This window comes from Rhinatrema bivittatum, chromosome 8, assembly GCF_901001135.1.
Source record: "Rhinatrema bivittatum chromosome 8, aRhiBiv1.1, whole genome shotgun sequence".
NCBI classification, from domain to species: domain Eukaryota; kingdom Metazoa; phylum Chordata; class Amphibia; order Gymnophiona; family Rhinatrematidae; genus Rhinatrema; species Rhinatrema bivittatum.
The window spans coordinates 22489282-22513714 of record NC_042622.1 but is presented as its reverse complement, the minus strand read 5'-3'; the positions used below and the strand labels follow the sequence as shown (position 1 = coordinate 22513714).

At 44.0% G+C, this 24433-nt stretch overlaps 1 protein-coding gene across 1 annotated transcript; it reads left to right on the top strand.

Annotated features, from left to right (window-relative positions):
• Nucleotides 1–4737: 4737 nt before the first annotated feature.
• Nucleotides 4738–23685, top strand: TFAP2C (transcription factor AP-2 gamma). The gene is made up of 7 exons (XM_029613442.1): nt 4738–4819; nt 7296–7769; nt 8470–8521; nt 11456–11678; nt 12706–12824; nt 18692–18833; nt 21501–23685. The coding sequence occupies exons 1-7, from the start codon at nt 4772–4774 to the stop codon at nt 21784–21786; spliced, it is 1344 nt and encodes a 447-aa protein (XP_029469302.1). The 5' UTR covers nt 4738–4771; the 3' UTR covers nt 21787–23685.
• The last annotated feature ends 748 nt before the right edge of the window (nt 23686–24433 follow it).

Genomic DNA, 24433 nt, shown 5'->3' with positions numbered 1-24433 from the left:
GTACGTAACCCTTAAACGCCTAACCGTGAGCTCTCTCTCCAAGCCGAATAGCCGGAAAGTGGGGGGGGGGGGGGGGGGGGGGGGAAGGAGGCTGCATGCTCTGCTGGCGAGCGAGCTCCTCCGGCAAGGTGCCCTGCACATCCCAGCAGAGCCCAATGGGCTCCAGGACGGGCAGAGCCGGAGCAGGTCGTGGGGTGGGCATTGAATGCTGGCTTTAGTCAGGCTGGACGAGGGGGGCACTGCGTCCTTGGCTTTTCCGGGCCGGAAAGCAAAAGAGAACTTTTATACGGCTAAGCAGAACGGGACTGACATGCGGAATGGAAGCGATTCTTTCCGCGCGATTCCCAGACTGCATGCCAGTGTGTTATCGCTGCTTCACCTCTCCAGCAAGAAGAGTCCTTCCACTCGGAGGAAAAGTAAAAAGCAAACAAACAAATGCATCGCAAACACATCTTGCAGAAATCCAAACTTAAACGGATGCTGGAAGTTGGCTGCCGTATACCTTGTTCATTTATTCTCTCAAGCGTGCATTCTTGTGCCTCAGGATTTACTGCAGCCCCTGCCAGGTAATTCTTTTAAAAATCCTGTCGGACCTGGTTAATCCGTGTTTGTAAACGAAGTTTGTATTTGGATTAAAAGGATTCGTATAAATCAGGGATCGATTACCAGTTACACATAGCCAGACATCGGCATACATTAATTGTGGGTGTCTAATATTTCTTGGATTTTGAATCTTGTTTTCGTGGGATTTATTATTATTTTTTTATTTTATTTTTTTTGTCGTCTGGTGGGGAACGTGCCTGCTTTTCTAACTCGCGACCTGCCCTGTCGTCATCTTTTAAATTTATATAAATTCTGACTTTAAAAGTCCAGTCCAGCCCCGCCGAGTGTAATCCGCTTCGCAGGGTCCGAAAGGCGGAATACAGATCAGAGAAGTAAATAATAATAAATAGAGCTGTGGAGCAGGGGAAAACGTCCAGCAGTCTTTAAAGAGAACTTTTAATTGGAAACCTCCTGTCACCAAAAACATCTCGGAGGAAAAAAAAAAATAAAAAAAAAGGAGTGGTGAGGGAATATAGCAATGACATAAAACAACGTTTTCTAGCAAATGAATCGACTTTCAAATGAAAAATGTAAGGCGGACACCGCAGCCCGTAAACCTCCTGTCTCCCACCTGCCAGCGCCACCACTGCCTTCTCTACTAACCTCGTTAATACCACGCTTGGCTCCTCTCCTGGATCCAAGGTCCCTAAAATGATTTGTGGCTGGTACCAGGGACGTTTCTGTAACCTGTTCTAGCTTTAGGGATAGCAAGTTATATCTGTGAATTCAAATAGTTAGAAAAAGAAAATTATTTTGGATGTAAGTAAGCGAGGTTACAGTCATATGAGTCTCCGGGAATTCAAAACACTTATTTTTTTTTTTCTTGGAAGCGTAAATAACTAGTCATGGACAATCCGTGCACCCTCACTTGTGGGTACTTTATTGCAATCTTGAATTGGAGTCATAAATCGCTGGATGCTTTATTCTGAAAAGTGAATTAGATTTTGCAGCCGCCTTGGAATAATAATTAAAAAAAAACAAACAACAATAACTCGCTTGCATAAAATGCGTTTGTACTATTTGTAAGTTTTGTGTAAGACGTCCCTTGCATAACGAATCTATTTTGCGCTTCCAGTCCAGAGCTAATGGAGTTTGGTAGTCATGAATATATAGTTTTTTTCCTTTAGAATAGAAAGAATTTAAGGGGGTCAATTACTAAGCATTGTTTCCATAGACATAGAATGGGGGAAAAAAACCTTTAGTAAATATGTGCTTAAGTGTGGTGGTATAAAAATAAGGGCCTCTACGATCAATGTCATTAAAACTTTCCAAACCGGGCCTGTAAAAGAAGAAATGTGTATAGTGTAAATATTGTCACGTGAAATAGCAATCAGAAACCCCCCAAAACGACGCTCTCTGCTGATATCTGCAGCATGGCAGAGACGATTGCTCTTTAAAAAAAAAAAAAAAAAAAAAGTTTCTGAAAATCCTAATTTAAACATTATAATCCAATTTTGCGCTTGGCTGAGCATCCCTGGAAATAAATCAAAGTATTTCTAGTGTGTACAAAAAGCGACAAAACGCGTAATAGGGATATATTCTTTTTTTTTTTTTTGAAGTGTTCAAACAGAAGTTCCAAGACTCAAAAAAAACCAAGCCCTTGTTCTGTGTTTTTATTAATCTGATTTGTTAAGAAAATGCTCATCTGGCACACGGTTGTCGAGGCCGTAGTTCATTCTCCGGTTTACGCACGCATGGAGCCAGATCGACTAAGACGGTTCTCCTTCATTCTCTGTCTGAGGGGAGAAAGCTTAGTAGATTGGGGGGGGGGGGGGGAAGGATTAAAAAATATGCAGAGAGAGTATTCCTGGGGCTCTGTCAGGTGATGGGGGGGCCTATCCGTGCTTCAGATCTTTGGGAAAACAGTGAAAAGCTCTGCCCTGGGTGTTAGACACTGTTGCAAGAGGAAGGGTCGCGTGTGTATTTCTCCCCCAAAGACCCTGTAACCGGGAAACTATTCCGTCCATCCCCGGGGGAAAAAAAAATCTGTGCTGCCTAGATATCTCGAAATGGGGCAAACCCCACGCTTCTTCCCAGATTGAAAAGTAGATATATATATATATATTATTATTTTTTTCCCCAGCCTGAGCAGGCTTCGGGCTCCCTGCTTTTTAACTGATTTATTATACTCCCAGCCTTAATGACGCCAAGTTCCTTTTACAAACGAGCAGAAAACACTTTTGCTGTCGCTGGCCTGGCAGAGAGGGCAACCTGCATTTCAAAGAGCTGGCCCTCTCGGGGGGGCACCTTTCGAGCAGGGCCTCCGCCAAAAATGGTAATGAAGGACTAGCAGGAGCCTCCCGGCTGCGAGGTGACTCAGCAGCAGCAGCACCTGGATGGAAAAACGAGCACCTTCCAGGCCCTTGCAAGCGCGGAGCGCTTCGCTCTTTTCCGTACAGCTTGCAAGGAATCGCTCTTGCCTCTAACAAGTCTTTCTGGCTTTTTATTATTATTATTATTTTTTTTTTCTTGCCCCCAGTGATATAGCCTGGGGTATCTTTCCAGGCTTCCTGCCAAATGCAAATAACTTTCTTTCTCCCCCCACCTTTTCACATAAGCACCGATTCCAGGATACTGCGAACTTTTAAACTGCTTAATAACGCGCCTTTTGCAACGCACCCATCTTTTGTTTAAATCGAATGCACCCCCACGGAGCAAATATATCCTCAGCGTTACATGGAAATCAGTACTTAAGAATAACGTTGGGCTGTTTTTTGTTGTTTTTTTTTTTTAATTTGTTTGTGTGTTTTTGTTTGTTTTAAAACAACTTGATAATGGGATTGTTGGAAATCAATAAACTGCTGCAAATAGCAATTTATCCACCGCAAAACCCTTGCGAGCCTTCCACGTTTTCCCCTAAAACATTTGTAGCCTGCAAGTTATAATTAGTAATGTAGCAGTGCCAATTATGCCAATTGCATCGGATACTTGCTTGCATCTAGTTATAGTCACCGTTTCCTTACAACACTTGTAATTTTACACTTCAGGTTTTGTTTTTTTAAATAAACATTTTTCAAGAGTCCCTGATGCGCCTCTTGCTTTGGCGAGCTAAAGTGGCTTCCAGTGCCCGGCGCCCCCTCCAGCCCCGATCCGCCTGCCAGGAATAAGCCCAGGATGAGCTCAGACCCCCAGATCTGCTTTGCAGCGCAGGAAAATGCATCCTTTTCTCTTTTAGGCGGAATGAAGCGAAAGAAAAGAAAGGGGCGGTATTTGTCCCGCGACGTTTCCTTCCAGGGCAGCGGCTCTTACTTTCGGCTTCTGAGCTGTCGGGCAGACCCCGCCGAAGCGAAGCTCCGAAACTTTTATTTGCTGCTTTCTTTCTTGGGGGGGGCTGGCAAACGACAGAAAGGAAAGGAGAACGGTCCTCTTGGCAGAGCTGCAGTCGGGAGCTGCAGCTCTGCCTCTTCCCACCTGCTTTGATTTATTGGGCAGGGACTCTCAGCTCAGAGCGAACGGTGCCTACATGTTTGTGGGGTTTTTTCTGGGAAGGGGGGGCTTTCTAAATGAATTTGCAACCCCCCCTCCCTCCCTCCCCCAGCCGCCTTGCTTGCAGATCCAGGCCGGAATCACGGTGCTTTCCGCCCTCTCACAGCGCGCGATCGCGCACACATGGACCATGCATGTGCGGCTTACAGGGCAGTAAGGTTAAAACACAGAGAGGATGAGGCTTTTTTTTTTGTTGGTTTTTGGGGTTGTTTTTTTTTTTTTTTTCTATCGGACCAACGCTGCCTTCCCCGGGATCCGAAAAGAAAGCGAGAAGCGCGCAAAAAAAAAAATGCACGGAAGGGACTGCGCTGCGCGTGCCAGCCGGGCTGGGGAGCCCCGCGCTGCCAGCACCGGGAGGGGCTTCCAGTCGCCCCCCCCCCCTCGCCCCCTGATTGGCTCCTGAAGCTGCGGCTGCAAATCCGACCCTGGGGAGGAGTTTGGCGGATTTTATTACCATCCAGGGCGGATTGCGCGCGAGAGAGAGAGAGAGAGGAGTGAACCCTGTGTGGCCATTAGAGGGAGAGCAGTCCTAGAGGAGCCCGGGGGACCGAGAGCTGCTGCTGCATCCGTTTTGGGATTTGCTTCACTCGTGTGGATTGTATTGGGTTTGGGGAGGGAGGGGGGGGTGCGTGGTTTTTATTTATTTTTTTTATTTTGGGGGTGGGGGGGGACACTGGACGCCATGCTGTGGAAACTCGCAGATAATGTGAAATACGAAGAAGACTGTGAGGTGAGCTCGGCGCACTTCCCGGGTGCTTCCTTTGCTCTGGACCCGATTTTCGTCGCTCCTATAACATAGACGGCTATGTCCGGTAATCGGCGCAGAGAATCCAGAGCCCGCTTCTCCTTGCGCTGGTTGCTTGCCTTCACGGCAAGCTGTTGGTTTATTGCAAACCGTTTCCTCGCCTGTTAACGCTTCTTGGAAGTCTTCCTGGTACCTGCACCTAAAAAAAGTGGTTTTGTTGGGCCTGGGATCCGGGGTGGATTGAGGGAGACCGATTGTGGCTAGCGCTCTGTCTGTAACAGGGCGCGTTAAAGGAAGAGTAGAATAGGTGGGACGTGAGACCCCCCCCCTTTAACTGCATCACCTTAATGAATGACGCGTTTAGGAGAAACGGGCACGGACCTGGTTATTTTATTCATATTATGCAGGCAGGGCGCTAAGGTTCCTGGAGAGTGCGTAATTCGGTCCTCGCGAGACTCTGCTCTGGAGCCTGCAGAAACGAAATTAAATTAAAAGTGAGGGGGTGGAGGGGGAGGGTCTGCTCCTAGCACGTGGACATTGAATCCCCTTTACATTTTGGGCAAAGCAGCGCACCCCCCAGGGAAATCCATGAAGGCGGATTTTGAAAAGCAGGACCCCCCCCCCCCCCTTCATCCGAAAACTGTGCTGAAAGCGTCACAGCTTCCCTGGAGGAGGGAGCGCGAAATGCATTCGCACAGGTAGAAAAAGGTTGATCCAGAAGGGATGAGCCAGGGATCTGCAAGCGGGGCAGCCTGTCCGACTGGTCGGGGCAGAGAGAAGTCAAGAAGTGACAGCCAGTGGGCGCTAGAGATGCGCAGAAAACCCCCATCCCAGGCCAGGCGCTGGCTAGGCACTGCGCGAAATGTACCAAAAATCCTTACTTTTATGGAGGTGACCAGAAGGGCCTGCGGTTTGGCGGGGGATCTGATGGGTCCCAGCGGACTTGGGGGGGGGGGGGGGGGGTGAGGCCTTTAACTAAAATCTCAGCGGGCCCTAACTCCCCATCCCATCCCCGGATCTGTGACTGCAGCACAATCTTAGGAGAGAAACGACCTTGGCCTGTCTTTTAAGTTTCTGGGAACCCTGGAGACCAATAGTCCCCTGGCTTTGTCACCTCATTTTGGCTTCTGGAGCACTTCTCCCCCTCCCTTTGTAGGTGGATTGGTCACGGTCCCGTCCCTTCGTTGCCTGGGCTCCTGCGGTCACTTGCAATGAATGGGAGGTATTTAGCAGGGAGGGACGGTCGCTCCTGGAGACCTTTCTCCCCAGATTAAGGAGCCCATGTCCTGCTAATGACCGTGAAGCCGCAGGCTGCCCCATCCACCCCCACCGGCTCCCGTTTTAGCCCCCGCACGCCCGCAGTCAAAAAATGTTTAGAGGCGGAAGGAGACACGGGAACGGGCGAAACCTTTGAACCTAGGGAAATAAACTTAGCCACGAGATGCGCTTCAGTTATCGCTCAGCAGCCGATTAAGGAGCTCGGTTGTGTGCGGTCCACGAAAATATAGCGAAAGTCACGGTTTGAAATGGGGCTTGCAGCAATTTTGTACAGTTTGCATTTCATAAATCGACACCTACTTTACATTCCCCCCCTTAAAATATACGTTCATTAATACGCACAGAATTACATCGCGTCAACCACTTGTTTTTACCGATTCGCTAAACTGTTTTTGTTGTTTTTGTGCTTTTCTTGCGAGTGAATGGTAACTTTAGTTCCAGAAGTAACCCTCGCTTCATCCTTCTGTCTCTCTTCTGGAGACCAGCGACCTCAGTAAAAGACCTTTACTTTTTTTTTTTTCATTTGCTTGAAAATAATATATAAAAAGCACGAAGCTGGGGTCAGGATTTTTTTTTTTGTGACTTTATGCAGACTTAACGCTACTTTCAGACAATCTTCTGAATCTTTTATTCATATCGCATATCTAAATTCTTAGCACATAGCTGACTTCTGGATTCTGTTTAACAACTTTTGTGCGGATGTTTGACAAAAACATTTTAAATAAGGGTTTTTGGAAAAGCGTCTCTAGCAAGTTTTGTTTTTTTAATTAAAATATGTTCAGGAAAAACGCAGATGAAATGGCTTTTATTTTATTTTTACAAGCGGATGCTCAGAAAACATTCAAGCAGGCCTGCGAAGTAGGAAGAGTAGAGCTACAAGAATATTTGTACTATAGATCCTTTAAAACAATCCTTTCTAGCGTCTTTTTTTTTTTTTATAATTCGTTTTAAAGAAATAATAAACATTTAAGTCCAGCTCAGCTTCGATGTGTTTCCAGCAAGGATTCACGTCTCTGTGACGGTGCTAGCGAAGCTTCTCAGGAGGAGACAAACTGCACGACTCTCTCTGAAAGGCTGCGCGCTTTCCTGTGTCTGTTTTTATTAATGTACGAGCAGATGTGGAATATAAAAATGACCTGAGCAACCCTCCCCCCCCCCCCCCATTCCCCAATTTGTTTTTCAGGACAGGCATGATGGGAGCAGTAATGGCAACCCCCGGTTACCTCACCTGCCCGCGGTCAGTCAGCACCTGTACACCCCGGCCCCACCTCTCTCGCATTCCGGCGCCTCTGACTTCCAGCCGCCCTACTTCCCTCCACCTTACCAGCCTCTGCCTTATTCCCAGTCCAACGACCCTTACTCTCACCTGGGGGACCCGTTTTCCATTAACTCCCTCCACCAGCCGCCGCCTCCTCCTCCGCCCAGCCAGCAGCAGGCATGGCCCAGCCGGCCGAGCCACGACCACTCGGGCCTGGCCCACCACGCCCGGCCGGGCCTCGTCCCGCACCTCTCCGCCCTGGACGTCGGCTCGGGCTTGAGGAGGGAGACCTACAGGCGGTCCGAGCTCCTGCTCCAGCACGCCCACGGCCTGGATCCCTCGGCGCTCTCGGACAATCTGGGCCTGCATGACCTCGGCCACCAAATGGACGAAGTTCAGGTAATAAACGATCACGGGGCTTCCGAACTGTTTCATCTGATTTACTATCTTGTGGGTTTTGGGTTTTTTGTTTTTTTTTGTTTGCCATACATTTCGATTTATTTTTTTGTGGGGTTTTTTTTTTTTTTGTTTGCCATACATTTCGATTTATTTTTTTGTGTTTTTTTTTTTTTTGTTTGCCATACATTTCGATTTATTTTACATTTTTAACTATTGCGGTGGCAAGGCATACGCTATTGTGAATAAGTAAAGTCTTTTTAAACGCTTAGAAAAATGAATGAACGCGCACAAAGTCACCGCAGTTGGTCCGGGACTGCCACACTGCTGAAGGCTGTGTCCACGTGTTTACAGTTTGCATGCCTTGACTTTTTTTTTTTTTTTGTTTGGTTTCTTGAAAGTAACAAATCTTATTTTCTTTACTTTTTAAACAATTGGGTACTTAAGCCGGTCAAAATGCGGCATTTGAGGTTTTCAGTGGCAGACATGGCTGCTCCTCAAAGCAGTTCAGGAAGAGCAAAGATTGATTTTTTTTTTTCCTGCCGGATGAACGAGTGGGAACGTTTAAGGGAGAGGTCTTCCTCCTTGTTCACCCCTTTTAACTCTTCTGTAGGTGCGAGGGGAGACTGTGACTTAAAAAAAAATATATATATACATATTTATGTTCCAGTTTCCCTGAAAGAGCCATTTCTCTCTTTTCCAGAGCGTGGAAGATCACCATTTAATAATGCACGACCAGACAGTCATTAAGAAAGGTCAGTTGTACATAATAACAATAATAACGCAATATCTGAGAGATTCCTTGGGGGGTTGTTTTTTTTTTTTTAAATTAGCGAGAAGTGGGGGGCGCTACTTCAGGTGAAATATCAAAGACGAACTTTGACTGTAGCCCGACTTGTCGGCGACTTAAGGTTTCATTTCAAGCGCGCTAAAACGTCCGTGCGCGCCTCCTCCCTTTTATTTGATTGGGAATAAGTCGAGCTCCGCCCTGGAGGAAGACGGAGCGGTTTCCCCATTTTGAAAAGGAAAACCTTAGGCCATCTCTCGCAGTTGTACCATGAAATGGAAACAGACCCAGGCTGCCGGAATTAGATTAGATGTGCCCTAAATGCAGCTGCCAGGCTGTGGGAACGGCGATTTGATTTGCCTGCTCAGAAAACATTTTACATCGGTTGCATAATTTGTTCGATCAAAAGATAAAAAAATAACTTCTATGAAATATGGCAAATTCTGAAGCCACTCTTTCAATTAAAGTGTGTGGGGGTTTTAAGAGGCCTCTCGGTGCTTATCGATTTCCATAACAAGCAATCCACTCCATGCGTTTGCGTTCACTTTGAGTCCTAGTTATGAATGGGGTTTTGTTTTCTAACTTGTACACTTTTTTTTTTTTTTTTTTTTTGCTTTTATTTTCCCCCCTTCATCCAGCCATCTGTAGATTTAATGCATCCTGAACTGCATTTTATCAGGAAGCTATTTATTTAAAATGATTTTGTAGAGTGTTAATAAAATAATTTAAAGTAGCTTAGCAAACTTGGGCTTCTATTTAAAAAAAATAAAAAAAAAAATTAAGAGACTAAGGGGCTAATTTCCTAAGGCTTTTCTCCCATTCCGTGTCTATGGGGAAATGCTTAGTTAATGGAGGCCTTAAGATAAAAAAAAAAATATTTTTTTTTTTCAGAGAGAAGACAAAAAGGAAAAGATCTCATTTCAGACATGCTATGCTACTTTAAATGAATAATGACTAACTCTGTAGCCAGTCCTGCTTAAGATTATTTCTTTAAATACAAATATTAATGCCAGAAGATGGCTTTCCCTGTCTGGTGGTGTAGCAAGGCCTGCCCGCCTTAAAACTAAAATTGGGATTTGGATCTTCCCAGGGAGTATCTTCTCTCATGGAGGCTACACAAGACCCAACTGATAATTACACTTTTTTTCTGATAGAAAGTGATTTAGTGCAGCCCTAAAACTGCACATGGCAGTGACACTGCAGCAGCAGCAGCAGCAAATAAAACACTGGCAATGTGAGGACAGATTAATTTGTTTTATACTGATGGAAAGGATAAGGGAATGCTTATACATATGGAGCTCGAAAATGCTGCTAAATTAGCATTGATTCCCCCCCCCCCCCCTTAACAATGCAGGGGAAAAAAATGGGAAGTAGATAAGAGATGTAAAATACTTCTCTAGTGTAAAATAGTCCCCAGGTTTTTGTCTTGTTTTCTGATTAGAAAAAGCTGCTGCTGACTTTTTCGTTGGTTTAAGTGTGGTTGTGATGTGCTGGTCCCCCTCCCCCCCCTTAATACTGGTGGGGCACAAGTGGACAATTTAAGGATGAGATGCCAAATTTTCCTTGTTGGTAATCCTTTAGCATCTAAAGACTATCAATGCTATCCCCCCTCCCCCCCACAAAAAAAAACCTCAACCCTGACTAGGATTGTAGGAGGAGAGGACGGGAAGGCAGTCGGGGAGAGACCCTCCCAGCACTCACAGAGAATTCTGAGCTGCAAAAATGCCCTTCAAACTTTTTTTTGTTTAAAAATGTCAAACAAGTTTGCTTCATGGAGTAGCGAGAGTAAATTTACCTGCGTACAATTTGGGGTCCTCTGTTAGGGAGTCCTTTCAAAAAAAAAAAAAAGGTGGCAGCTTCTCTAAGGCTGCGGAACAAATGACCTCTGCAGAGCCCATTACTGGGCTTCTTTGTGGTGATTTTGTTTTTTTAAAGGAAAGGTACTGGAGGGGGAGGCGAGAGCACGGATACGGTGGGGGGTCATAGAAACTGGAAGATGTCAGGCGCTGGAGTCCTCTTCGGTTCGATCTTCATAAATGGAATTTATGCCCCTTGTAACTGTAAACTTTCTTGATCCGGTGAGGCTGGCAGCTTATGACCCTATTTGGTTACCAATCTGTGCCATCTTTTCACTGGGGGAAATCCTTCATAAGTAGAACATTTTGTTGAAAAACGAAAAGTAGGGTACTCAAGCAAATATCTAAAAGGGCACACACAATTTGCCTAGCAAATGTTTCATAGAATCTTTGCTATCACATGTACTAATTAAATTGCTTTTATTAGCAAAAATAAAAATTTCGAGGTTGCAGTAACCAGATATATATATACTTCCATTTAAGATTTTTATTAAATTTGAAAATCAGAATAAAGGACAACGCCTGTTGCCATTAAATGCTGGCACCAAGGGATTCTTTTCCCCCTTGTGTTGCAACGAATGGTGCCAGTGACTATTTACACATCGCAAATAAGGCGATGAGTTTGTTTGGAATTTGCCAGTCTGGTGCCAGTCTTTTGCCAGAACAAAACTGGCACAAACGCCTAATAAATGAGCCCTCTCCCATTCCCTTTCAACCCGCCCTCCCCCATCATGCTTCATGCAAGACCCGGAACATTTAAAAATGCCTTGGTGTAATGGGGGCACTTCAGGCTTCAAGACAGTTTCAGTGTGCTCTTGTGGATTTCAGGTAGAAATGAGCTGCTCCTCGAATGGAGCCCATTCCCCTCATTAATACTGTGCCAGAAGTAGATGTGGGAGGGGAGGCGCCGACAGCCTCTTGACTCCTGCAAAGTTGTTTAGGACGGGGCTCTAATCTGTGTGTGTATAATCTATAATATAATATATGAGAGAGACAGTCTTCCATTAGGGCTGACCAATCTCTGCATTTTTCACTTCGTTTGACAGGTCCTATTTCAATAACCAAAAATAATGCATTGAATATCCCATACCAAAAGGACGGATTGCTGGGAGTGGTGATCAACCCCAATGAAGTGTTTTGCTCTGTTCCTGGGAGACTCTCTCTGCTGAGTTCGACATCCAAGTACAAAGTGACAGTGGCAGAAGTTCAGAGGAGGCTATCCCCGCCAGAATGCCTCAACGCCTCCTTGCTTGGAGGGGTACTTAGAAGGTAAAAAAAAATTTTTTTTTAATTTTTCATTTTGCCTATGCAACCAAACCTTTAAAAACTTATTTGTAGTATCCTGAAACAAATTTGCATCATTCTGAAAAAAAGTGCATGTCATGCTTTTTGGAGTTACTTGAAAGTGCTGTTCCTATCTTGACTTAACTGGTCAGACTGGATGGGCCAACTGGTTCTTATCTGCTCTTGCCTGTTATGCTACTGAGTTGATTTTACTGCTTGGAGGAATGCATAATAGTACAGGGGACAAGTTGACCCTACAGAAACTGACTGATTTTTACTTGTGCATGTTCAGACAACCTCACCTCTGGGGCATGCTACCCTGAACTGATGGAGGAAGCCTAACTCTTACAGACTAGCTAGTCAGAAAAGTGGTGTTACCTTTTTTAGTTAAAATATTTTAGGATTATCACCAACAACTTCTTCTTTGACCTTTTGTAGACCATATAATTCTTAGCTGGAGGATCTGATCAGCTAGGTGAGATTGCCCATGTCCTGATTATATAGCAATAACCTTTTAAATAATGGATCTCGAAAGTACTGCATGCTGATTGATTCCTTCTTGGTGATATTTTGCATCATTCTTTTTATGGTACACAGATGAAGACATCAAGTACTCCATTTTCCCAATTTTTTTTTCTGTAAATTTGCTTTTCTCTTGTCCTGTGTGTGGAAATATATGTAAGTTGACTCCTGGTACTGTAGCACAAATTATCAAATTATATTCTTATTTACTTATGAAACTTGGTCAGCTCATGCTATATCAAAGGACAATGTGTTGCATTCTTTGTCGAGATGTAAAGGGTGACTTGTATATATAAAATATGAATTGAATTGACTGGCAACCCTTTCTCTCTGGGTAAAACAGTTGGCTCCTGTTTGGGTGACTGAAGTTCTTTCTCAAGTTGTGTGTGGTTTGTTTGTTTTTTGTTGTTTTTGTTTTTTGTTTTAATAAGAGAAATCCTCATTTGAGTATGCCCTGAAGCAAGATCTTGTCTCTTTCTGATTATTGCAGAGCAAAATCTAAAAATGGTGGAAGATCATTGCGTGAAAAATTGGATAAGATTGGTTTGAATCTTCCGGCTGGTAGAAGAAAAGCTGCTAACGTGACATTATTGACTTCACTAGTGGAAGGTTGGTCTCCTTTGGACTGCTAGTGATTAGTTTTTTTTGGCTGTTTTATGCTCTGTATGCGTGTTTTAAAGTGATGGAAGAAAAAAAAGGGTAGCATAAAACTGTTACATCCAGTTGATGCTTGGGCAAGGCATGAAAAGTTACTAGAAATGGCAATATTCATTGAGCTGCTTGTTGCTTTTTTAAATATTCATGATTCCCCTTTTTATGCACATCCCTGGGGCCTTGGTTTAAAAAAAAAAAAAAAAGTAAGCCTATCTAAAATGCTTAACACATTTAAATTCTATCAGCTCTCTATCTTGTGCACTCTAATATGGTTAGAGACCTGAAGGTTGGTTACTATTTTGAGCTGTGGCTCTGTTTTTCAGCCCTAATAGGATGCGATGCACTCCCCCCCCCCTTCTTTTTTCCCCAAAAAGACAAGCAAAAAAGATGAAACTCAAGACCCCTGCAGGTCCCCTCTTTTAAAGCTATATGTTCTGGAAAATGCGTGTACTGTATGGTTTTGGTGTTTTTTGTTTTTTTTAAACTCCAGCTTTCACTAGGACCCATAGAGCTGCAGTATTGTCCTGATTAGGAAAGACATTTTCTCCCGCCCTGGGGCTTTTCAAGAGAAATCTTGCTGAATCGAGCTCCTGTCCCATAAAATAAAATCACCTGGAAAGTGGTCCCATTTGTTAGTCTGCGTAGCATTAAGTTGATACTGCAAAGCTGCTCGGGGAAGGGCGATGTGTGTGGGGGGGACACCGGGCGCAGGCTTCCTCAGTGCCCGGGTTCCAGGTCTGCAGGAAGAAGGGGAATTTTGCTGGAATATCTGATCTGGGAGGCTCCTGGAAGTGAGGCGGGAGAGCTACTTATTACCCTGGCCGCTCGCTTCCAAGAAGCCGACTTCAAATGTAAAACTCTCTCAATAGTCTTCAGGCGAGGTTTAACATTTTTTTGTGACTCGTGGGATGGCATTCTGGGAAGCCGTGGCGCTGGCCATGTGGCTTGCATTAGAGAACCACGTGGAAAGTAATTTGCTTTCCTGCCTGTATTGGCTTTAACTGCGCTCATGATTAAATTCTGAGTGACAGATCTTCCACCAAGCTATAGATGAATATGAAAGGGAAATCTTAGCCCGACGAGAAGAAACTCCTCTCTGACTTGGGGTGGGCTGCCAAATCAAGTCATTGGGGTCCAGACATTTTGGCTTTTGATGTGTAACGGGCTTTGTTTTTCCCCCTCATGTTTTGTAATTTTACCGGGAGACTTTTTTTTTTTTTTTTTTTTTTTTTAATAATTGGTCCCTCTGCAATTCTGAATCCGACAGGGACAAGATCGTTCATGCCACCTTGACTGATGTAACGAGTTTAGCCGGTCGGCTCATCAAATCGCGTTAGGGCCTTAACGCATCGCGAGATGCGGGTGCAGATTTTAAAAGTTTATAGTCAAATGGCAGGAGTTTATGAAAACGAGGGGTGTATAATGTTGCGTGTGATGGCGTAACTCGCCGTCGCGAGCCTAATGCCAGAAATAACTGCACGTTTGTTTTTTTTCCTGGTGTTATGCAAATCCCGTTTTGGGGAGGGGAGGGGGGGGGGAGAGAGAGACTCTGGGAAGGCTCACATTAGGCAACTTTTTATACCACTGTAAGTGGGGCAACTAGTAACTCGGGGTGAGGCTTTGGGGGGCAGTTTTACGTGCACAGAGGTAGGAACAGCACAAGACATCGGTGAAGATTTGGAGAGATGAAAGGTATAAAAAGATGAGATTTGTACTCTGTACTCTCGACCTAGCTTGAAAGTTTATTTATATGAGAGCCTTATAAAGAGTCCTTTCTCTCTCTCTCTCTCTCTCTCTCAAGTCTTCATTCGGGGTTTATGCCCCCTCCCTCCCCGTTTTTATATCTTCTCCAAACTTTTCAGCCAGCTCTTGCCCCGGGGGGGGGGGGGGGGTTCAGGTCTGGATTTACACCCAGGCCTAGTTTGGCACATTTTTTGGGGGGGGGGAGCCACGTTTCTTGTCCTGCAGACCTCTTATCACATCCGTCTTGCCGCCTGCATGGATGTCTATCCCTCCCCCCCCCTTACCAAACACACTTTCTGCTTCAAGCAGCAACAGCAGATGGAATCAGTCCATGTTCCCAGCACCGGCAGCCCCATCCTCACTGGGCATCCACGAGTGACTGTAGGCTGACTTAGTCGGCTGCCGTTGCTACTGCTGGAACCAGAAAAATCAGGAGGTGTCATTGGCCAGTAGTAGGGGAGAGTGACTTTTATAAGGTCCATCGTTGGGGGGAGGCAGGCAATCAGAAAGGAGAAGGGAAGTGACTTGAACTGTAGGGGGTGGGGGCGGGGGGGAAGGAGAGTGAAGTGTGATCCAAGGTTTGGCATGTACCAGTGGTGCCCAGCGGTGTCAGATCTGTCACTGAGAGAGAGCCGTGCACCAGGGCTCCTTCTGACACCTTGCGATCCTGGACCCTAACCAGTCGCTTTCGCCATCGGGCAGTGATCCGTGGACGCTGCTCTGGGGCTTGGAAGGGCCTGAGCCGGGAACCAAACCCCACTGCACGGCAGAGGCGCTCTCTGCTCCTTTCCCTTGTTTTTGGGCTTGTGTGCTCGCTCTACTGACAGACTCACAAGTGCGGTAGGGGGGCCCGCCCCTGGCTTGAGGCCCTGCTTCGTTCATCCCCGTGTGGCGAACCTATGCGGCCCTCCCCTGAGCCACTGTGCCAATCCTGAGATGGGTTTGTGTGGGCAAACTACAAGAAATCGCTCCTGTCCTCCTCTTCTAAAGGTGTGTGTGTGTGTGTGTGGTCACCACCATAGTGCAACTTCAGCGTTGCTGAGTAGGAGGGTCTGACATGGTGAGCAAATGAGCAGAGTCCTTCAATCTAAACCTGCTGCTTTTTGTAGTGGCTGCAGTCAGAAGTCACAACTTAATTTTTACTTTTGTATCCTACAAGAGATTCAGGGTTCACGGATGACAAAATTTCTTGCACTAGATTTATCTCAGAAAAAAAAAATCACTTCCCCTCCCCCCAAGTAGGGAGGGTTGGTTGGTGCAGTGCTGGCACGGGAGCTGATTTAGCACAAACCTCCTTATTAAATGAGCTGGAAGAGGTGATTTTTATAATCTCGAGTATCTTTTGGAAGTTGTTAGGGGTTTTTGTTATTTTGTTTAGTAAAATTAAAAATAAAGGATGGTTTGCAGCTCTCGTTTGGTTTTTCTTTTTCCTTCCGGATCTGAAGCTAGACAACACTTGTCAGTCTGTTCCTTGGCCCCTCTGATAAGGTGAGCCCCCTCGATGTCTGCTTGTTACTCCTGCCCGGGTGGTCAGCGGGCGAGTGTCTGCTCTTCTCCAGCTGCCTCCTCTAACTTAACACGTTTTGAGCATTTTCAGATGTTTACTCCTTTTGCTGTATTAAAGAAAACCATCACCACATGCCACTTTTATTAAAGTACTTTGTACCTTTTTTTTTTTTGACTTCTGAGATATATTGTAAACGTTAGAGTAGGCATCTTCCTCAAACTTCAGCCAGCCGAGGGATGATTTGTACAGAGGTGTATGGCTATGGGAAAAGCTGTATCTTGAGAATTTTAAAAAATATTTTAATCTCTCTGTGCAAATCTGAAAATTTAGTTTTTTTGTATACATGTCCATAGATAGAGAGATTATATAGATATACATCTTATTTTACATTTTTTTTTGTTTTCGTCAAATGTGCCGTCCTCGTGAATCTGGTAATAAGGAGACCCAGTTCCTTGACGTATTTCGCGGATGTGGAAATTCTGTCTGTGGTGAATAACTGCAGCATGGCGCGTGCTTATTTAATAGAAAAGAGATTTTGTACGGGGCTTGTCATCTACATTATGGTCTAAGAGCAGGAATGAAAACAAATGTTTTCAGGCATTGGCTTTTTTTTTTAAACTAGGCAATAGAGCCCTTTGCATGCTCGCTCGGTGCACGATTTGGTGGCTGTATTCATGTGTTAGAAAGAGAGTGAGCGAAGGCCCAGTTTGCGTTGCTGTGCGGTTAAATTCCCTGCTTCAGGGATGGTTTCCTCCTCCACCCCACGATGAAGGTGGAGATGTCTTAAGGGCAGGGCTGGAATTAGACTTGGGGATCAGGGCAGAAATTAAAGGGCCCTGCTGATGATAGATGGGGGTCACGGGATGTGCATTTGTTTTGAAATTAGCAGTTTTTCACCGCATTATTTTTCCTTTGAAGATGAACCAAAAATGCCCTCTTGTTGAAACTTTTTTTTTTTTTTTCCATTGACTTAATTTTGGAAAGCTGGCAAAACCCTAATAAGAGCCACCCAGGCAGTGACTCTCTTTGCTTGGGACTGAAAGAAGGACTCAGAAGGGCAGAAGAGAAGGTGGATCAACCGCACCCCCCCCCCCCCCCACAAGGATGGGATTACTTCTTGCCTTGAGGCTGGGGGGAGGCCCAAGATTGTTTCTGTGTTTATTGCATTAGGAGATAAGGGGCTAACGAATTTGGCTGTGAGTTTGGGGTTTTTTTTGAGGTGTCTTGATTTTTTTGTTACATTAAAAAAAACAACAACAACAAAAAAACCAAACAAATATAACACAACCCCCTGCCCATAAAAAAAGAAAAAAAAAAAACACAAGACCAAAACTTTTTTTGTGTGGTGGGCCCTGAAGCTCTTTCTTTCTATTTAGCTTTGCCGGGGGTCACCTGTTATATCTGGGCCCAGGCGATTACTGTGCTTGTCTACCCCTTTAAAATGCCCTGCTCAAAGATAGAAAGAAAATAAATACATGTCATGTATTGATGAAAGTAGAGTTTACCTTCATACGATAGGACCCCCAAGGCGTTCTACTATCGTGTCTATGAGCCAGCAATTGGCTTCTAATCATTAGGTAACTCTACGAAATGGTTTAAATTTTGTTATAGTCCACGAATATTGCACTTATCTCCTGTTGACTCAGTCTGTCTCGAGCTGCCCGACACCACGGTGTTTCGGAGCGGAGGCTCCTTCTTCAAGGGCGGGACGTTGTAGCGAGAGACTGCTAAGGCTCTGTGGAATGTTGCTATCGCGGCAATATCAATGAAGTGGACTGGACGTTAGTTGTGCGGTCAAGAATGCTCCGTGAGTTTTTGACGGCTGGTTCTTAAGCGACTCCTTTTACTAACGCGTTAGTAAAAGGCGTTAGTAAAAGGAGTCGCTTAAGAACCAGCCGTCAAAAACTCACGGAGCATTCTTGACCGCACAACTAACGTCCAGTCCACTTCATTGATATTGCCGCGATAGCAACATTCCACAGAGCCTTAGCAGTCTCTCGCTACAACGTCCCGCCCTTGAAGAAGGAGCCTCCGCTCCGAAACACCGTGGTGTCGGGCAGCTCGAGACAGACTGAGTCAACAGGAGATAAGTGCAATATTCGTGGACTATAACAAAATTTAAACCATTTCGTAGAGTTACCTAATGATTAGAAGCCAATTGCTGGCTCATAGACACGATAGTAGAACGCCTTGGGGGTCCTATCGTATGAAGGTAAACTCTACTTTCATCAATACATGACATGTATTTATTTTCTGTATATATTATCATGTTATGAGATATTGGGTCTATATTCTAGTGCTGCTCAAAGATAGTACATTTATTTATCATTTCAATTTGATTTCCTGCTGCATATCAGAATAATCCCCGAAGGGGTTACAATTAAAAAAAAACAAACAACAAAAACATAGAGATCTTGAAACCTGTTCCTTGTGCATTGTATGCAGACAGGGCTGTTTAACGTTCACTGTGTCTACCCTGATGATCAGACCTGTCTGCAACCCTCTGAGCCAGATTGTTTTTTGGTTTTGTTTTTTTCTGACTAAATCCGAATGTGGCACCCTCTCCTTCCAGGTGAAGCAGTACATCTCGCCAGGGACTTTGGCTACGTTTGTGAAACCGAGTTCCCTGCTAAAGCGGTAGCTGAATACCTGAGCAGACCTCACGCGGAGCGCAATGAGTTGACCAATAGGAAGAACATGCTTTTGGCTGCAAAGTAAGTGCCGCTGCTGCTTCTCCTGAAGTGTAACGGAGGTGAGGTTGAGCTGGGGCTTGATGGCCCCAGTGTTCCTGGGTCTGTGTGCAGGTTTCTCAGCCCCCTTGCCCTTTTTATTTGCTCCCAAGACTGGCTTAGCTTTTCGGCAGCAGTGACACCTACTGACCTTCTCAAGAACTCCCATGTGCCTGGCTCCAGAGGGAACCAGAGGAGTGTGGCTGAAATGGCTTGAGACAGATGGGGGAAGAGGAAATAAAAATAATAGAGCGAACCCCAAGTAGTTGCAGAGGCGTACAATGTCCTATCCCCAGCTGAGGCGCTTTCAAGCAGTAGGCAGTTCTGACTCTCTTTGCCAAGGAAAATGATTTAAAAGCTGACAAACAAATGGACAGTGCTTAAATCCTTCTTTTTTTTTTTTTTTTTTTTTGTACTACAGTGGGGTAAATGAAACTTGCCAGTAGCTCTTGTGATGATGACATTTTTTAGTTCTCTTTACAGATGTGCTTCCAATTCTAACTTGCATGGAACTGGCCAAGCTTGCCTTAGCTCTGACTTAGTTGCTGCTCGGTTTCTCGCCGGTGCTGCCTTCTGCCAGCGACTTGCAGCGCGGAAAGGCCGAGCAGAACCTGAAAAGGCACTTTCTAGGAGGCCACGCCCTGCGATTGTGTGCACAGGGAAATGGCACAAGTTCCACCGTATTTGCTTTATAAGGAAGGCTTTCTTGGCAGAGATCTGCTCTGTGCAGCCTACCCAAAGAAACTTGACAAAGCCTTCTCAGTCTGCAGGCCAAAATCTGGGAAATTCTTTTTTTTTTTCCGTCTGAAACCCAACACTCACCTGTGCTGCTATTAACGATCGTGTGTGGTTTTTTTCTTTTTTGGGTTTTGTTTTGTTTTACGAGTTTACACCAGTGGATTCAGTGCCATGTGATCATGCACGTCACGGACCAAACCACTCTGGACTGTAAATAAACATGAATTGAGTGCGGAAACTCATTTGAGTGAAACTCAAATTTTTTTTTTTTTTTAATGAAGAAACGTTACAAAATAAAGCATGTCCTAGAGGTTGACCTAATTAAAACGCTACATCCTACACGCTACATTTTACCAATAACATAAACAAAATTTGTTATTTTAGCGCTGCTCTTTTGTTCATGCACTACAAAATAAGGAGATAAGCGGGCTCGGGCTTTTATTTATTTTTTTGGAAAAGCTCCACAGGGGAATTGCGCTTGCTGGCTGCATAATTTTGTTTGACCATCTTTACTACAGTGAGGCAGTGCGTTCTGAAATTTTAGACTTTGGGTCTGAAGTTTTCCATTATGGTTCCCACGAACGTCCTGCAGCATCTTGGGGGAATGTAGATGATGAATGGGTCGGACTCGCCCGGGGGGGGGGGGGGGGGGGGGAGGGTCGCTGAAGCCGTAATCCAGGCCTCTCCTACGAAACAGAGGGGGCATGCTGGGCAACTTGCACAGGTTCTGCTGTAGGCGCGATGCTGTGAATGCGAATGGAACACTCCGGATGCATTTTTTTTTTATATCCAAGTTTATCTGCATATCCATTGTAAAGCATTTACTGTGGATATGGGCGTACCTGTTCCTCAAAGATAGAGGGCACTACATTTAGTTTTAAAAAGTTACACTAAAGGGCACAGAATCCGCACAAATCCAAAGCTGGCAAAAACATTGTAGAAATAAACCAAATTTATTTGCTTGTCAATTCTAAAGTTAAAACTAGCATTAACTTTAAAATAGTTAACTTCTACAATATGTTTTTGCCAGCTTTGGATTTCTGTGGATTCTGTGCCCTTTAGTGTAACTTTTTAAAACTAATTTAGTTATTACTTTGCTTTCTACATCATTATTTATTGCTGCTGTACAAGCAGTAGTCTGTATCCTAAGAGATGATATAACCTGATGTTAAGGGTATTTTCCTTCATGTGTTTCAGCTCAGTTTAGCACAGGGGCCTAACCTGAGCTGAGATGGACATCCACGGGAACCATGGAATGAATAATTAGCACTATAGAGCAGCAAGAGGCAACAACAATGCTCCGAGGAGCATTGGAAATGTATTAAACCGAGGAGCAGCAGCAGAGACTCCTTGGGTGCACAACGATTGTCGTCTCCTGCTGAGACTCTTCCTGCTGCATTGCTCTTGTGCATCTGATGATATTGCCCTTTTTTTTTAAATGTTTTTAACATATATGTGCTGCGCCTCTGTGGTTCCTTCCAAATTTCAGCCACTTAAAAGTGTGCATTGTGACTTAAAATACTTCAGACTTTCAGTAAAAAAAAAAGCTGAATTGTATTTTAGCTTTGTTTATACAAGGGATCACTGGACCATGGTTACTAAAGATCTTCAGATTCCCACTTACCAATACTAACCCTTAGTGTCTCTAGAAAAAATAAAATAATCCCTCAATCATTTTAGAATTAGGGGCTTAGAAAGGTAGCTGGTAGAGGGTCTGACATTTTTAATTCTGAATATATGCACTGCAAATCACTTACTCTTCTGTGCTCATTTAACGTGGTTAACTGTCTGCTTGCCTGTTTTAAAATTTAAGTAGAAAAGAGAATGTAGGTTTGGGTGGTGAGAGCTGTCGTTTCTGTAAAAGTTCACTTGAGATTAACGGAACTTTTTTTTTTTTTTTTTGGTGCTTTCTAGGCAGATTTGTAAGGAGTTCACAGACCTGCTGACTCAAGACAGGACTCCTCTGGGGAACACCAGACCCAGTCCAATCCTGGAGCCTGGGATCCAGGGCTGCCTGGCCCATTTTAGCCTGATCACGCATGGCTTTGGGTGCGCTGCTATCTGTGCTGCCATGACGTCGGTCCAAAATTACCTGAATGAGGCGTTAAAAGTAGCAGACAAAATGTACATGAACACTGGCGAGCAGAGCCCAGCAGAAACTAACAAAAGCCTTGAGAAAATGGATAAGCACAGGAAGTGAATGAGGACATCCAGAAAGCCAGCAGGGGACTCTTGAAGCCGCTCGCTTCCTAAACGTGGCTTGGGCTCTTCTTGCCTGAAGGAGACTGCAGAAGACTTTGGTACTTTTGATGCTGACTATCCAACACCTCATGCAGAGACATCGGGGGTAGCCCAATGCTTGCCCTCCTCTGGACTCCTGATACTGTATCTGTTTCTAAACGCTGGTGTATCCTTTCCAGTTTGGGATCTGTTCCTATAAGATAAGTGCATGCGTTGAAATATTGTTTTAGGGCCCCTAACTCCAAAATTGGTTCTATATCTGTTTTAATCATGGAAATGTGCTATGAGCAAGACAGTATGTGGAATTCTTTTTAAACGTTAGATCTACTGATGAGCTCCCAAGTATAAGGGCTGTTCAGGAAATCTTAAGAAAATCTGTATGTCAGAAAGGAGATAACCTGTGGCCTTTTGGGTGCATTCTCAGTTAACCTATGAGTTTGCAAACTAACCCCGGGCTCCAACTCTGCACATTCTCCTATGTTGATCTGAGCGAATGAGTAGCTGAATATTTGATACTCCAGGACTTGCTTACCCTTGAGACCAGTACATCCCTGTATATGCAGAGCACCGGCCGAGCATGAAAACTGTGCAGCCATCCCTGAGATGAAATCAAGGTGAAAGGGCTGATTATTATATTTTTAAGATGTACGTGTGTGTGTGTATAGGGCCTCGATACTGACCTTCTGTGGAGGTAGGGAAAGATGAGATTCACAAAGAAAGCATGGAGCTGGGAAGAGTGCGATCTCTCTCTGAATGCTATCTGCCAAATCTTATACGGGTGTTATCCAAGCAAGAGAATCATTACGCAGTATTAAGCAATGGAACTTTAGTGACCAAGCAGCGCACTGCTTGCACAGAAGTCAACAAAGCAGAATGAGGTGGCTTTTTTTGGTTTTTTTTTTTGTTTTTATTATTATCCTGTTTCAAAAGGAGTGCAGTCAGTATAAACAAGAACTAGAATAGGTGGAACAGATGCCGGAGTTAGTTATCAGATGGCATTTGACAAGCCTGATGAAATAGCAGCAGCATCAGTTAGTCTACGTGTATTGGGAATCTTCTTTCTTGTGTGTTTGTGTATGTGTGTAAATTTTTTTTCCATATTTTATGGAAGGATGTTTTCAGAGATGGAATGGATGTTTATAAATGTTGTGTATTTTATTTCTGTAAATAAGTAAATTCATTTCCACCAAGAATTGCTTGCACAGGAGTTAAAATAGCACTGCACACTCGGCTGATGTGATTTTTTTTTTTTTTAATGGACAGAGAATTTTGTGCGGCTGAATTTATAGAATTACATCAGGTCAAAACTGGATGCACGTGAATTTTTTTTTTTTCATGTATTTTAGATACCTGCACCACCCACCTACCCAAAAAATAAAAGGTTTTACATGTATTAAGGGAGACCATCTTTCTTGAATGTACATATTTATTTATGTGTAATTTAAAGGGATTTGTAAATAATTGTCAACTTGAAATTTTTAAAGATTTTTAAAAAATGGATTTTAAATGTAACTTTTTTTTTTAAGTATTTCAAAGGTAATGGGTAAACAACATTAATCCCTAGAAGTGCAGGTATGGTATACTAAGTTTAATTTTATTTTTTATTAAGGAAAAACCTGATTTGGCCAATAAGTCGATATAAAAATTTAACTACTGTATGATTACAAAGCAATAACTTTTTTTTTTTTTTTTTGTTTGTATCACCTACCTGATAGGTTATTTTTTTTTTCTTCCCCCAAAATGGAATAAGGTGAAGTCTGTATGAATGGAGATTATAAACTTGTTTGCATATTTTGTAAATTCTCTCAATATAACTGTTGAATATTATAACTATATAATAAAACTATTCTGGCTAGAAGTATTGCATGGTTCTGTTACCTGAGTGCATACCCAGTACGGCACTTGCATGCATTAGACCAATAGTTGGTCAAGCCTAGTAGACTGCATGACCAATCGAGGTCCATTTGGAAGTGTCCAAACTGATCCTAATAGAGAAATCCATTCAAGTAGTGATTAATGATTATTAATGGCCCTGTCTTCCAGAAGCTTGCTCAAATGTTTTTCTTTTTTTAAAACTCTGCTGTACTATTTAATCTTGACCATATTTTCTGACATTCTATGGATTAATTGTGCATTGCCAAACAAAAAAAAACCCCACATTTTCTCACGTTAGAGTACAGATGAAGGCACCCAGCTTATCTTTATTTTATCTGTGAAAATCAGAGGTGCACAATATCCTATGCATAGGAGTAAATCTCCATAGGATAGAAGCTAACACTGCCTGTGGATCCAAATATCCTTTTCCAACATGTGCAGCAGCTGTGTCTAGTTAAGTCCTTTTAGGAATTCTGTAGAAGCTGGGATCAAATGCCCATGCATGCCCTCTCACCCTCCTGGGTGTCTTAAGAAAATGCCAGGCAACTGCTTAAAATTTCCTCCACTGCCGTTCTGCATGCACTCTTACAGTGCTAATCCCATCCTGGATGGAGCATTTCCAGGTGCGAATGAACTCGCAAAAGTTCTTGGTGGGTTTTTTTTTTTTTTTCATTAGGGCAGCAGCTAAAAGGCAGTCTAAAAGGGCAAATACATATCATCAGCCTGCACGG

Excerpts from the sequence above, each read along its gene's own strand:
- TFAP2C (XM_029613442.1), top strand. The coding sequence starts at position 4,772 with ATGCTGTGGAAACTCGCAGATAATGTGAAATACGAAGAAGACTGTGAG. Across the intron at positions 8,522-11,455 it reads CCAGACAGTCATTAAGAAAG|GTCCTATTTCAATAACCAAA; the intron begins GTCAGTTGTACA and ends TTCGTTTGACAG. Across the intron at positions 12,825-18,691 it reads ATTGACTTCACTAGTGGAAG|GTGAAGCAGTACATCTCGCC; the intron begins GTTGGTCTCCTT and ends CTCTCCTTCCAG.